At 37.4% G+C, this 14,795-nt stretch overlaps 2 protein-coding genes across 2 annotated transcripts in view; both read right to left on the reverse strand.

Moving 5' to 3' along the window:
• The window catches only part of LOC131038653 (protochlorophyllide-dependent translocon component 52, chloroplastic), an 82,125-nt gene that overhangs the window by 19,500 nt on the left and 47,830 nt on the right, over nt 1-14,795 (reverse strand). Inside the window, exon 6 of the mRNA XM_057971148.2 lies at nt 14,183-14,373. Coding sequence (XP_057827131.2) covers nt 14,183-14,373 — 191 coding nt within the window. The remainder of the gene's footprint in view (nt 1-14,182; nt 14,374-14,795) is intronic.
• On the reverse strand, nt 3,826-7,047 carry LOC131038654 (uncharacterized). Its single transcript, XM_059210999.1, has 3 exons — nt 5,336-7,047; nt 4,698-5,227; nt 3,826-4,595 (listed from the first exon to the last, which is right to left on the reverse strand). The coding sequence occupies exons 1-2, from the start codon at nt 5,879-5,881 to the stop codon at nt 4,829-4,831; spliced, it is 945 nt and encodes a 314-aa protein (XP_059066982.1). The 5' UTR covers nt 5,882-7,047; the 3' UTR covers nt 3,826-4,595; nt 4,698-4,828.

Below are 14,795 nucleotides of genomic sequence, written 5' to 3' on the forward strand. Positions count from 1 at the left end.
CTTCTATTGAGACTTTTGTTTCTATAGCTCTCTTCATCTATGAGTCAACAACTTGAGATTGAAGACCCCAGTATCCAACAATGGAAAAATCATTTGGTATTCTTACTTCTACATCTTGTGAGGACATGATGCATGTGTCGCCACAATTTTGGCTACATGTAAATCATTGCAACAAAACATACATTGTCTTCCAGAGATGGCTACTTAGGACGATTACTTGACATTTAAAAGTCCCACATTTTAGATTTAGGAGACGCCATTGATTACACTACTCTTCTCTTTGATGGAAATGACTCTTCTTCAATTGTTGTGAGGGAGCACTCTAAGCCTCTTGTTCATTCTCTACATTATCATTCCTCATAGTTTGATGAGTGTGGATGCTTTTTAGAATCCTTGATGCTGAGAAGGATTTTGTTAAATCTTGAGAAGGTGGAATTTGAACTAGTTCAAAAAAGAAATTTATTCAAAACTAAATGCAAGTCTGGTGACAAATGTTGTAAAATGATTGTGGATAGTGGCAACACCGACAACATAGTGTATGAGTAGATGATGAAGAAGTTGAAGTTGAAAAGAATGAAACATCCCAACCCGTACAAGGTCTCATGGTTGCAGAAAAAGCATCAGTTGGTGTTGAAGGAACAATGTTTGGTTAAATTTCAGATTGGTAACTATAAGGATGGAATCCTTTGTGATGTGATGTCAATGGATGCCTATCACATCTTTCTAGGAAGACCGTGGCAGTATGACAAACAAGCTATTCATAATGAGAAGAGTAACACCTACACCATCAAGAAGGATGGTCGAGAATTTGTTTTAAATCCGATGAAGGATAAGGAAGAAGATATAGAAGGTACTGCCAGAATGTGTTTGGTCTCAAGAAAGAAGTTCTTGAAGGACTTGAAGAAGGATGGAGTTTTTTTGCTTTTATTCCCTAGCCAAACCAAAACATGATAGTAGAAAAAGAAGAGTAGTTGCCTGTGGAAGTTCAACAGTTAATAGACGAGTATGCAAAGATAATGATGGAGTTGTCAGATGGACTGCCACCGGTAAGAGAAATCAGTCAATGCATGGATTAAATTCTAGGCTCAAGCTTTCCAAATAAGGCATTGTATAGGATGACACCTCGGGAGAATAAGTAGATCAATAAACAAGTCCATGAGTTGTTGGACAAAGGGTTGATTAGGGAGTCTCAATCCATGTGTTGTGCCTATAGTATTGGTGCCAAACAAAGAAGTTGAGTGGAGGATGTGTATTGATTCCAAAACGATTAATAAGATCACCATCGAGTATAGGTTCTCGTTGCCCAGAATGGATAATTTAATGGATTGTTTAAGTGGATCGAGGTACTTCGCGAAGATTGATTTGAAGAGTGGGCCCCATCAAATTAGAATATGCGAAGGAGATGAATGGAAAACACCATTCAAGACGAAGGATGGATTGTATGAGTGGCTGGTTATGCCATTTGGGTTGACAAATGCATAAAGCACATTCATGAGGAACCAAGTGTTGAAGCCCTATCTTGGTAAGTTTGTCATAGTATATCTTGATGATATTTTAATTTTTAGTAAGACAAAAGAGGAACATTTGGAACACGTTAGGGTTATATTACACAGATTAAATGAAGAAAAGCTAATGGTGAATCTGAAAAAGTGTACTTCAATGAAAATGGAATTAGTTTATTTGGGATTTGTATTCTTAGAGGAAGGGTTGAAAATGGACCCTAAGAAATTGAGGGCTATTGTTGATTGGCCATAGCCAAGGAGTACTTTCGAAGCCCGTTGTTTTCATGGGTTGGTGAGCTTCTATAGGAAGTTCATAAGGAATTTTAGTGGGATATGTGCTCCCATTAATAAAACAATGAAGGGAACAAAGAAAAGGTTCAAGTGGACAGATGCAGCAGAGAAAAGTTTTCAGTTATTGAAGAGAAGTGACAGAGCAACCATTGTTAGCGTTGCCAAACTTTGGAAAAGTTTTCCAAGTCAACTATGATGTAAGTAGAACAGCAATTGGGGGTGTTCTTAGTCAAGAAGGAAGATCAATAACATACTTCAGCGAGAAGTTGAATGAAGCAAAAAGGAAGTATTCAGTGTATGATTAGGAATTTTATGCCATTGTTCAAGCACTCAAGAAGTGGAGGCATTATTTGTTGGCAAAAGAATTTGTGTTGTATACAGATCATCAAACCTTGCAATTCATTAACAACCAAGGTAAGTTAAATCAAAGGCATTTGAAATGAGTTGAACTTTTGCAAAGTTATTCTTTTGTTTTGAAACATTGAAGTGGTAAATCCAATAGAGTTGTTGATGCACTAAGTAGAAAGAGTTTATTGTTGAATGAGCTAAAAGTGAACGTTGTTGGATTTGATTATTTGGGTGAGTTGTATGAACAAGATCCAGATTTCAAGGAAGCATGGATGGCATGCTTGCATCCAATAGAAATGGATCGAACTCCATGGCCGGAGTATTTCATTCGAGAGAATTTTTTGTTCAAAGGGAAAAAGTTGTGCATACCTCAAGGCTCCATAAGGGAGAATTTAATAAGAGAAAAACATAGTGGTGGATTGGGTGGACATTTTGGAATTGATAAGACAATAGCTTTGTTGAGTGAGAGTTATTATTGGCCAAGGATGAGTGTTGAAGTCAAGAAGATGGTACAAGGATGCAAAATATGCCAACATGCTAAGGGCGTGAAACAAAATATAGGATTGTATCAACCATTGCCGATTCCGAAAAAACCATGGGAACACATTACCATGGATTCCGTTTTGGGGTTGCCTCGAACACAGCAAGGTAATGATTCAATTTTTGTTGTTGTCAATAAGTTTTCTAAAATGGCTCATTTTATTCAATGTCAAAAGACTAGTGATACTTCTCATATAGCCAAATTGTTTTTCAAAGAAATAGTTCAGTTAAATGGTTTGCCTAAAAGCATGATCTCATATCGTGATACAAAGTTTGTTGGCCATTTTTGGCATACATTATGTAAGAAGTTAGGCACACAATTAGGATTCAGTTCAACGTACCATTCACAAGTTGATGGTCAAAGTAAAGTTGTCAATAGGAGTTTGGGTAATTTGCTGAGATATTTGATTGGTGATAGACCAAATCAATAGAGCTTGACATTGCCACAGGTAGAGTTTTCCTATAACAATTCAATCAACGGGAGGGGGGAAATATCCCATTCAATGTAGTGTATGGTTAGAGCCCAAGAGGCGTGGATGAACTAAGGAATTTAGTGCAGATCTAGAGAGGGCTAGTGTTGTGGCAGAGGATTTTGCAAAGTACATTAGGGATTTGCACAGGTAAAGGCAAAGTTGGAAAAGAGTACTGCTAAGTACAAGAATTATGCTGACTTGCATAGAAGAAAGCAAGAATTTAAAGTTGGTGAGTTGGTTTGGGTTCATTTGAGGAAGGAAAGGTTTCCCTGGGGAACCTATAACAAATTGAAATGGAAGAAGATAGGTCCCTGCAGGATCTTGAGGAAGTTTTCTGCTAATGCCTATGAAGTTGACCTTCTGGAGAACATAGATATCTCTCCTATTTTTAATGTCAATGATTTGTATAAGCATTATGAGGGGGAGATCAGCGCTCAAACACATCTACCTGCAGATACATCTCATGAAACAACTAGGGTGGATCAGCTACCAAAGAAACAATCCGAAGAGGTGGATGAAAATTTGAACATCTCGGACTTGCCTCGGACACGGCAAACCAAAAATTTCGACTCGGACTCAAACTCGTGAAAGACTCGCAAAAGACTCGGCCAAAAAAGAAACCGTAGTTTTACAAAAAAAACATAAAGAAATTAATGCATTTAGAGAACATAAGTGCCATAATTGAAACATTACACATGTCATATGATCTACAAACACGCAATATTTGAAATTTCATCATTCATGGCAGCATATTCAAGTTTTGCAGCATATTCAAGTTTCAACTTTCAGCTCTAAAATGTATAATGGCAGCATAAGTATATAAATGTTCACAAAATTACATATAATGATATGTCCAAGTCCAACTCCAAATGTGGAAAACAACAATGTGAATGAACAAACCAAAGAGAAGACTACATCTTCCTCTTTGTATTTTTCCTAATATAGCTCAATTTTTCAGGCCTTGAGCTAGAAGTAGTAGAAGTGGGTGTTGTGGTATCTAAATGGTGAGATGATTCTTCTTCAAAGTCAAAGTCCTCATCATCATCCTCATCTTCATCCTCCATTTCATCCAATCTTGCTCATTCTGCATCTTGTGCTGCTCCTCTCTCTATTTCTACAATTTCTTCTTCGGTAAGGAGGACATCGTCACCATCATTTTGTTCATTCATGGTCCAATCACCATATGGATCAATTTCATCTAACTCAATGGCCTCATGTGAAACACCCTCCACCTGTCTAACTCGAAGGTGAAGGTTGTACCGAATAAATACTAGATCATTGAGCCGCTTTTGTGACAATCTATTTCTCTTCTTTGTGTGAATGCTCTCAAATACACTCCAATTTCGTTCACACCCAGAAGCACTGCATGGCTAAGACAAAACACGGATAGCTATCTTTTGAAGATTAGGCGTGCCAGCACCATAATTCTCCCACCATAAATCTACAAAAACCATTTAGAAATATTAGAATTAAGAAAAAAATGTAACAATCAAGTTTGTATTTTTTTTCTTGCACTATTGAACTAAGTTACTAAATTTTTTACCTGGTTGATGTTTTCCTCTCCTATCAATTGCTAGTTGTGATGAGAAGAGTCTCCCCCCTACACTTTTGTAGATCTTGAACAATGAACATTTCCAAATTCAAAAATAGATAGTCAAAGTGTCAAACTCAAATTCAATAATGGACATTTCTGAATTCATAAATAAAGATAAAGCAATTGCAAATGTCAAATCTCACCTCCAACTCATCAAGAACCTTGTCTCTCAACTCAAGATCAGGGGTCATCTTATCAATGCATGTAATAACACCTGCCATGACCTCCTCATCAGCCCTAAATGAATCAGAGAAGTAGAATTTCGGGTTCAAAAAGTAGGCGAAGGCATGTATCGGTTGGTGGAGTTGGTTTGTCCACCTACGATCAATGATGCGCCAAAGGATTTCGCATTTTTTTGTATTTCCACGATAGTAATATGAAATGGCCTCTTTGGCCCTATCCATGGCCTCATAAATGAAACCCATTGGCATGCCCTCTCCATCCACCATACAAAGAACCCTTACCAAAGGTTTTGTCACCTTAAAAAATGAAAACAAATTTTAAATTAGTACAAAATCAACCCCTAAAAAATAAAATCAGCAAATAGACAAGATTGTATAAACTTTACTTTTGTGTTTGTTACTTACCACAATCAACTCCTCTCCACTTTTATTGAACCCTTCATCAAAAACAATGCTCACAATCTTCTCTGCTTCAGGTCTTTTGGAGTATGCAAACACCAACCAAGCATTTGACACAAACATCTGCTTAAGATGAGGAATGGCACTAAGAATGCTCTGCAAAGTGATGAAGTGGCTAGCAAATTGTGTCACTCTAGGTCCCACAAGGTCCTTGCCATTTGTGTGTTTTCTCATCAAAGCAAGCATCCAAGTATGGTTGTAGATGAATTTGGTGACACTTCTTGCATCTTCAACCACCTTCTTCACCCATCCAATCTTCCCAATGTCCTCTAGCATCAAGTCCAAGCAATGTGCAGCACAAGGACTCCATGTAATCGAAGGATGCCTCTCCATAAGCATTCTACCTACAGATACATATGCAGCTGCGTTGTCCGTGATTATTTGGACAACATTCTCAACTCCAACTTCCTGAACCACGCCATCCAACAGATTACACAAAGTCTCTGCATTTTTTATTTCATTTGAGGCATCAACAGACTTTATGAATACCATTGCACCATTTGAAGCCACCAAGAAGTTGAGAAGAGTCTTATTCCGTCCATCTGTCCATCCATCAAATAAAATGTTGCATCCTTTTCTCTTCCAATACCTTTTCTGATCATCAACCACTCCTTGTGTATTTTGTACAGCTTTCTCTAGCAATGGCCCACTGAAGTCATGATCTGTTGGGGCCTTAAACCCCTTACCCGCAACTGTTACTGCATTAACAAAACCTTCCCAATACACATTGTTTGCTGCATTGAAAGATAGATTATTGTAAAACCAAAAGTTTGAAGTTGTTATCCGTGCTTGTTCATGCTTCTCTTTATTCCATCATGTACCTTCAAGTGAAGGTTGTGCACCTGGAACATTGCGTGGTACAAAAAAATTAGGGTCTGATCTAACAGAAGTGCCACTAGCCTCACCCTCATTGTCACCAAAAGATGAAAGTGACTGACGAGCCCGAGTGTGACCAATGGGACCCGAAGTGGACAATGTGGGATTCATTGCAGCTGCCATGGCTTCTCTTGTTTTTTGTCTTTCTTCCTTATGCATATCATTCTCAGCAAGAATGGCCTTCATCTCTCTAATAATTTCAAGAGTTGATTTGGGGCATGCCTCCACACCATATCCAGGTATTTGTGCAAGGTGGTATTTTAATCTATTGATTCCACCAGTCATCCATTTTGTACATTCGGTGCAAGTGACCTCCCCCTTTTTGCTTCCTGCAATCCCATATTTCCATGCTTTATCTCTTTGTCTTCCTGACCTTGGGGTTGCCCTTGGAGTTGAACTTGTCATTGCTGATTTAACATGGAAAAAAAAAATCAGCAAGGTTTTATGGAAAATCAACAAAAGAAAATGACAATGAATCATTTGGGAAAAATAGCATTCAAAAACAAGAAAAAAAAATGAGGATATAACTTAGGAAAGAAAATAGAAAAAAATTTGGCAGCATATCCCCTTGTTTTTCAAGATTTTTTTGAGTTTCAAAACATTGAAATGATTCAAATGAAAAAAAAAGAAAGAGAAAAAATCCTTACCTAGATCTCTCTTGCTGATTTTTTCTTCTTCCCTCTACTCCTTCAAACCCTACAAACCTGCTATAACCAAAGAAAAACAAAAATGAAGTGAAAAATTAAAAAAAAAACTTTGTTTTTACCCTTTAAGGGCGTATTTTCTGGGCCCACGAGTCCTTGTGAAAGACTCGCGAGTCCGAGCAAAAGACTCGCGCAAGTCTTTACGAAAGACTCGCGAGTCCTTTGCAGGGACTCGCCTCATGAGTCCTTGGCGAGTCGACTCGCGGCTCCCAAGGACTCGCGAGTCCGTGGCGAGTCCGCGAGTTTTAAAACTATGGATGAAATCATAGATTCCAGGGTTGCCAAGAAGACACGTGGAAAGGAATACCTAGTGATTACAAGAAAATTTGAAATTGTTAAAAAAATATTTTTCATATTTTTTTTCGTTTTTCTATATGTTAGTAAATGGCATGTTTGAAGGCCTTCAAGGCATTTTTAGCCCTTGAAAGTGGCGAAAGAGCATGGCTAGGCATGCTCTTTCAAATCTTCGCCTACAACTCTTGTAGACCTTTCCAACGAGTTAAACGGCTCGTAATTTTGAGTCCTCATGCAGCATGGTCATCCAGTTGCATATCACAGTCAGACGTTTTCTGATATAGTGCATCGGTATGCCACTTACGATAAGGAACTGTATGCTATTGTTCAAACCTGTAAGCAGTGGAAACATTACATTTTGGGTAAGGAGACTGTCATCCACACAGATCACAAACACCTTCAATTTTTGCAAACACAAGGGAAGTTGCAGAATGATCGACATCAACGATGGTCAGCATATCTTCAACAATTTCACCTCAATATTCGTCACAATAAGGGAAGTACTAACAAAGTAGTGGACTGTTTGAGCAGGCCTCCAATTGCATCCATAAGTATGGTTTTGAACTCATGTGGTCATCAAACTGAAGCTTGGGCTTGCTTGTATGAGAATGATGTTGAATTTGCAGATGTTTATAATCAATTGGTGAAGGGATATCAAGTGAATGGCTTCTATTTGCAAGATGGAATGCTTTGTCACCTTGGGCAAATCTGTATGCCAAATGCAGAACGCAAAAAGTTGATATGGGAAGCTCACTACAGTAAGGTTGCTGGTCATTTTGGTATAGGTAAGACTACTACTATACTTCAGAGGTATTTATATTGGCCAAAATTGCGAAATGATGTTATTTCATATATTCAAGCTTGTACCGCATGTGCTATTGCTAAGCCTGCCAATCGTAAACTTGGGTTGTATTCACCACTTCCTGTTCTTGAAAAACCTTGGCATTCAGTTTCTATGGACTTCATGTCTGGCCTTCCCACCACCAAAAGAGGCCATGATTGTGTGTATGTTGTTGTAGATAGGTTCTCAAAAATGGCAGTAATAGTGGCATGTAAAAAAACAATTTCTGCAGAGGACACTACAAAGCTCTTCTTTGAATACACCTGGGTTCATTTTGGTATGTCAAATACCATTATCTCGGACAGGGATAGCAGGTTTCTTGGTAAGTTCTGGTCTACACTATGGGAAAAGATGGACACAAAATTAACAAAGTCTACTGCTTTGCTTTCCACCCTCAAACAGATGGCCAAACAAAGGTAGTGAATCGGATGATCATACACATCCTACGAATGTACCACTCAAAACATCCCTGCACATGGGATGAAAGTCTTCCATATGTTCAGCATAGCTACAATAGGGCAATTCACAATTCAACTGGCCACAACCCATTTGAGGTTTGTCTTGGTTATCAGCCACTTGCACCCATGGATGTTGCCATACCACTTATTCAACCTGATCTGGTTCCACGTGTTGGTAAGGAGGAAGATAAGGCAGCCCGATTCATTGATAGAATTCATCATCTGCAACAAGAAGTTATGAAATCTTGGAACACACCAATAAGAAATATAAGGACAGACATGATGAGCATCGCAGTCCTCATAATTTTCAAGTCGGGGACAAGGTATGGTTGCATATCCAAAAGGAACGATTGCAGGGTGCCAATAGGAAGCTTCGTCCTCTGCATTACGGGCCATACACAATCATCAAGCAAGTTGGTGATAATGCTTTCGAGCTTAATTTACCCCCATTTCTGGGTCTTCATCCAGTCTTCAATGTGGAACTCTTGAAGCCATATTTTCCTCCACTATTAGATGTTGCAGATGTGGCAGAAACAATCTCCACTACAGAATTGAATCCAAATGCAGCTACTCCATTCCATTGCGATCAGATTGTGGACACCATGGTGAAAACACTCAAACAGCAGCAGATTTACTTGTACAAAGTGGTTCGAGTAGGGCAGATTGCTCAACAAGGAAAGTGGTTTACCAGGGAGCAGCTTCAAGAACGTTTTCCTCATCTCATTCAAAGTGTTGATGCAATGGGGCCCATTGCTTTCCAAGGGGGAAGTAATGATCAGAAGAAAATTTGAAATAGTTCAAAAAATATTTTCATATTTTTTTTAAGTTTTTCTATATGTTAGTAAATGGCATTTTTGAAGGCCTTCAGGGCATTTTTAGCCCTTGAAAAAACCTGATATGACTGTTGGTTATTTGATTCTCAAGGAGTTGTTGGTGACCCTTGGAATCCCTTGGACTTCTATATGTTGGATTTTCGAATTGAATACAATACTTTTTGGCTTGCTTCAATTCTATGCTTTCCTGTTCTTGTAAACAGAATTTACAATACTGCAGGTTCTCACTCAGGTGTTGTCATCCAAATCCATAATCCACCGATCTGAATTATTTTGTCAATTCAGAGGACAATACCCAAAGCAGAATTTGTGGTATTGTAAACACATAATAAATCATATAAAATTTCATTTCATTGAAAATATGTAACCATACAATTTTTGGCAAACTCTGTGAAAGAGAGTTGTGTGCCCTTGAATCTATCCAATTTGGGCAAACTCTATAAAAGAGAGTTGTATGCCTGGAATCTATCCAATTTGGGCAAACTTTGTAAAAGAGAGTTGTATGCCTGGAATCTATCCAATTTGGGCAAACTCTGTAAAAGAGAGTTGTATGCCTGAGCTTGTACAATTTAGGCAATCTTGTGAAGGAGCGGATCACCTAGTTCGATGGAAAGGGAAAACTATTGCATAAGCATCTTGGTTGAAGGCAAATGAGTTGGCTCGGTTTGGGATTTAGATCCCCGATGGGCACAAATGTTCATGAGTTTCCTCTCATGGAACAATTCTCTTACCCGGGGTGTCTAATGTAGGATCATCTCAGGCAAAGGCTCAATCTGCATCATTGTACATATATTCATTTTGTTGGTGGCACTTTTGTTTTGGTTTCAATTTTGATTGATCTTTGTTCTCTGTTGCAAGGGATCAATAGGATACAAAACTAGTCTTTCCTAATTTGAGTAAGTCTTCACGATGGCATGCAACAATTGTTTGCTCGGCAGGACTTCACTGAAGTCTCACCATGTTGAGTAATCATGTCGGCATCATTACTTCATCTAAGAGACATGGCTTGGTCAAAGGGACACGAGGAAACCTCATGCCGATGTTGGTAGGTCTCTTCGACAAGCTCCAGATTCGCTTAGTCGTGCTTTATCAGTATGACTTGGTTAGATCAAAGAGACTTCTCACATCTCTCCTCGACAAGAGTTTTTTCTCACTAATAAGTTCTTGGTCATTGATGGTGGTGACATCAAGGAGACTTTAAAAGTCTCTCACCGATACTTCCTTGTCACTTCAATATGTTCCTCATTGCTAATCGATGGGACCCAAAGAACTTACCAATGTGAGTAAGTCTCACCGATGGCTTTATGCGATTCACATTAGCGGTCCTCGTCAATGATCAAAGAGACTTGAGGAGACTCTCACCTATGTAAGTCTCACTAATGGTTGTTTGTTCCTGCCAGCACTCTTCATCTGAGATCGAAGAGACTCGAAAAGAGTCTTGGCGATGTAGTTGTGTCTCACCAATATGTTGCACGTGGCAAGTTGTGATCAGTCGACTTCCCGCCAATGTGGCTAATGGTTGAACTTTCGAATGCCAGGTAGACTCGATAGTTGAGGAGGAAAGAGGAGGTAGGACATAGAGAAATGGTAGGAAAAAAAGGAGAAAGATCAAGGAAGGCCGAATGAGCTAGCTACAGAGAAACTACAGAACAGAGAGTCGAAATTTAGACATACTATTAAAAGTGTTTTCAAACGTTCTTTTTAAATGTGTTTTCAAACGTTCTTTTTAAATGTGTTTTTCGAGCACTTTGTAAATTGTGTTTTAGGCATTGTTTATTTAAATTCAAAAGTTCTTAATAAAACATTTTGTTCTCTTGTGGCTGTGAGATTGAATTTCTATGAGTATGATCGTTTGTTGCGTGTTTGGGCTTATCCATAGGCACAATTGCTCCACTACTGTAGACACAAAGACTGGTGAACTTAATCATATTCTATCCAATCTCAAATCTAGCTTCAAGTCACTTACTTTTTGGCATCTTATAGGAAATAATGGGCCATAATTGTTAGGACCGATGGCACCTTTAAGGATTGATCTAATTATTTGTCTTAATTCAAGTCCATTTACTTCACTACATGTTAATGTATTGTACTCAAAAATTAACAAAATAAATTCAGTATAAAATAGAGATGGAAGAGCTCAAAAGAAGAGTAAGAAAAGAGATTTTGTGTCTTTTACACAATGGAACAGTTGAAATTGAAAAAAACTATATCTTAAAGTGTGAAGATTACATTGACACTTTAGACTAATTACACGAGTACGTTTTTTTTTGGTGCCAAAGGGTATCCTAGCGTTCTAGACCGGCACCCATTTTTTGAGGCAGGCTGAAGTGAGACTAATCCCTTGGGCTGTGGGTAAGGGCCTGTGCATTACACACACCATATAAACACCAGGTTTGGAGAGTCGAACTTGAGACAAATGGAGAGCAAACCCACTGCCCAAGCCAACTCTCCTATCTGTCACGAGCTAATTACCAAATACTTTAGTAGCAGTTTCCTTACAAGATTTATTCAAAGAGGAAAAAGTTAGGAAAATGGAGAACTTCATCATTAAATTAAATAGAGAAAGTCAATAATTTAAAAAACTAAAATAACAGGGTCTGCTATCTCATAAGCATCTTTGACCTTATGAACATTAAAAACCTTCTATTACATTCTATAATATTTTAAGGTGTGAAGCTTATAATGACATTTAAGCCACTCACACAAATATATTAACAGTAACTTCCTTATAGAATTTATTCAAAAATGATAAAATTGAAAAACAGAAAACTTCATCATAAAATTAAATAACAAATTACAAAACTAAAATAACAAGATAAACTTTTTCTTTAAACTATTATTTTAAAAATCTTCTATCTTATTCTATTCTATAAATGTTGATTAGAGCTCTTAACCATCATCTCTTTGACATTGTTTTTAAAAGTCAAACTTTTGTTCAATTGGGTATGGTTTCAAACCCCGCTGACTTACCTTGGCACGTCTGGAGTCTGGACAGAAATATAATAAATTCATTTTTTTCTTTCTTGCGATGTTTTATTTTTTGTTTGCTTTACATTTTTTTTTTCAAAATCGCTTTCAGTCTATCTTGTATTGTTTTTCGTTGTTTTGTAGCTCCCATTCCTATTGATTGTATTTTATAGTCTCGTTCAACTATTTTGGTCATTGGTGGATGTCAATATAAATTTTATTCATACGATAGTTTGCATTGCGTCTTGTACATGAGATGCACAGGATGAACTATGGCCTGCATAATTTGTACTAACCATCATACTTGTGATGGGATGTAGATAGTACAAGGAACTATCATGGATCTGTATAGTGGAAAAGATGTGTAAGAGGTATGAACATTTTTGGTTTTTCCATTGTCATGAGATATATGCTTTTCATGTATGTCCGGTTCTTTGCTGATCTGGTCACATATCAGGCATGAGATAGAAGCCATTTCAAACATGGCACTTAAAAGATGGATCTTGTTCATGCCATTGGAAATCACCAAGGTTGAAAGAAACTCTGAATGACATTATTCAGCTGCTCTAGTCAGTTGTGTGCCTAATGCTATATGGACAAAGAAGAGGATTCATTTAAAAACTACTTTGTAGCTATTAAAGAAAAGTCATCATTTAGTAGTGTATGAAAACGCATCAAAGGCTAGCTTTAGTGGGAAATTGGGCTCTTGAATAGCATGTCAATAAATGCAGGAAAGTCTCTACACAATAATATATGTTAATACTTTGCACATGGCGATTGATATGTATATGTATGCATCTTCCTAACCCTTTGAATCTCTCTCTTGCTTCATTTATGAGAAGCTGACTTCGGTGAATTAGGCATCAGATCTCATCCACCATAAACCTTTACAGTCTTTAAAAAAGATAATAAGCAAAAATATAAATAAACTCGTCTGAAAGCGCAAACAGAAGAAAGGAAGAACACAAAACGACAGAGTGGAAGGAACCACAGTTAAATACTTAGTTCTCAGATACTGCCTATCTTCAAATAAACTATTTAATTATTCTTCTATCTTCTGGCGCCTTGTTGCTTCCTTCATTTATCATTCTTTCTTCTAAGCTCGGTGCCTGTGTTAATGCCACAAACTGGGTCATTAAGCAGCTAACTGCATGATTATTCAGAGGAATTGAAATAGTGGAGATAGGTTAGTGCCCCACACACAGACTTTTGTGGAGGAACCTTTGGCTTGTAGGAGTGAAAAGATTGGCCTTTCTTTAGCCAAATCTCCTCCTAAAGAACTCATTTCGGCCAGTGCGAGTTTGGATAGTAACAAAAAAAGGATGTTGAATGAGGAAGTGAAGCAGACTAATAGCCCTTTGTCCATCTCTGATTCGGATCCAGGTTTAAGAATTGGGGGAATAGCCAAGAAGAATGGCACAGCTGAGAAGTTGGACAAAGCTGAAGTTAGGATGCACTCCGGCTTTAAGTCATCTTGAATAAGTTGGGCTTTAAGTCATTCTGGGTGTTTCTGCTCCCTTGTGAGCTGTCGCAAGTTTGCTATTGGATTACAGCCTGCATTCTGTTTTTTTATTTTTCCTTTTTGGTGTGTGACTAGAGCCAGTTTATCGGCTCTGTTGTTTTGTTTGTAAAAGGTTTAGAATTATTTCAAAACCCTATCTTTGCCCTTTATGAAAAAGTTATATATATTTTATAGTTTGAAGTTTTCTTTTTCAAATTAATTTTCAGTCAAACCTTGACAAAATTATTAATATGTTCTTGTGGACATTCAGACAGGTAATACTGATATGGATTAAGTCAAGGATATTAAAAAAAAATACCTGTCCATTAATTGTTCTTTAGGAGGGGTTGGTGGAAGTGTGCCATATAAATACTTCTCTCCCCAAGGAACTCCATTGCCCGCATATTGTTTCAGCCATTTTCTAAATGCCACCACAAATGCATCTGCTTTTGTGGGAACATAGCAAGCCTTTTCCCAATTTGTTTGACCATAGTCTTGGAGTTTATGCTCCTGCATTCAAACAAAAAAAAGAGTGAATATGAAAAAGCTTCTTGACCTTTCAATCTAACAATGTTTTAAATCAAAATGCTAGCTTTTCCCTGATTCTTTTGACCATACACCTGGATTTTATGCTCCTATACGAAGACTGAATCGTGTTATATTTAATGAAATAAGATATGGTGGTAATTGAGTAAAATATAAGATAAATTTGGATTTCTTAAAAATGATTTTAACAAAATTTCAGCAACTAAGTTTTAAGTTTTTATTTTCTTAGATTAAAATAGACATTTTAACATGTGATTTCACAAAGAAATATAAAATAAAAAAATATTTTCTTAACATTGAAAAAATAGAAAGGATGTAAAGTGGTTATGGGTTCAGTAATGAATGTTTGGTTTAAAAAGATTTCTTCAAGGATCAAATTCTGATAA

Source organism: Cryptomeria japonica, chromosome 9 (genome assembly GCF_030272615.1).
Source record: "Cryptomeria japonica chromosome 9, Sugi_1.0, whole genome shotgun sequence".
Taxonomy (NCBI): Eukaryota; Viridiplantae; Streptophyta; class Pinopsida; order Cupressales; family Cupressaceae; genus Cryptomeria; species Cryptomeria japonica.

Coding starts and splice junctions, on each gene's coding strand:
- LOC131038654 (XM_059210999.1), bottom strand. CDS start 5,881: ATGGTATTCATAAAGTCTGTTGATGCCTCAAATGAAATAAAAAATGCA. Junction 5,228..5,335: donor GTGGAGAGGAGTTGATTGTG/GTAAGTAACAAA, acceptor TCATTTTTTAAG/GTGACAAAACCTTTGGTAAG.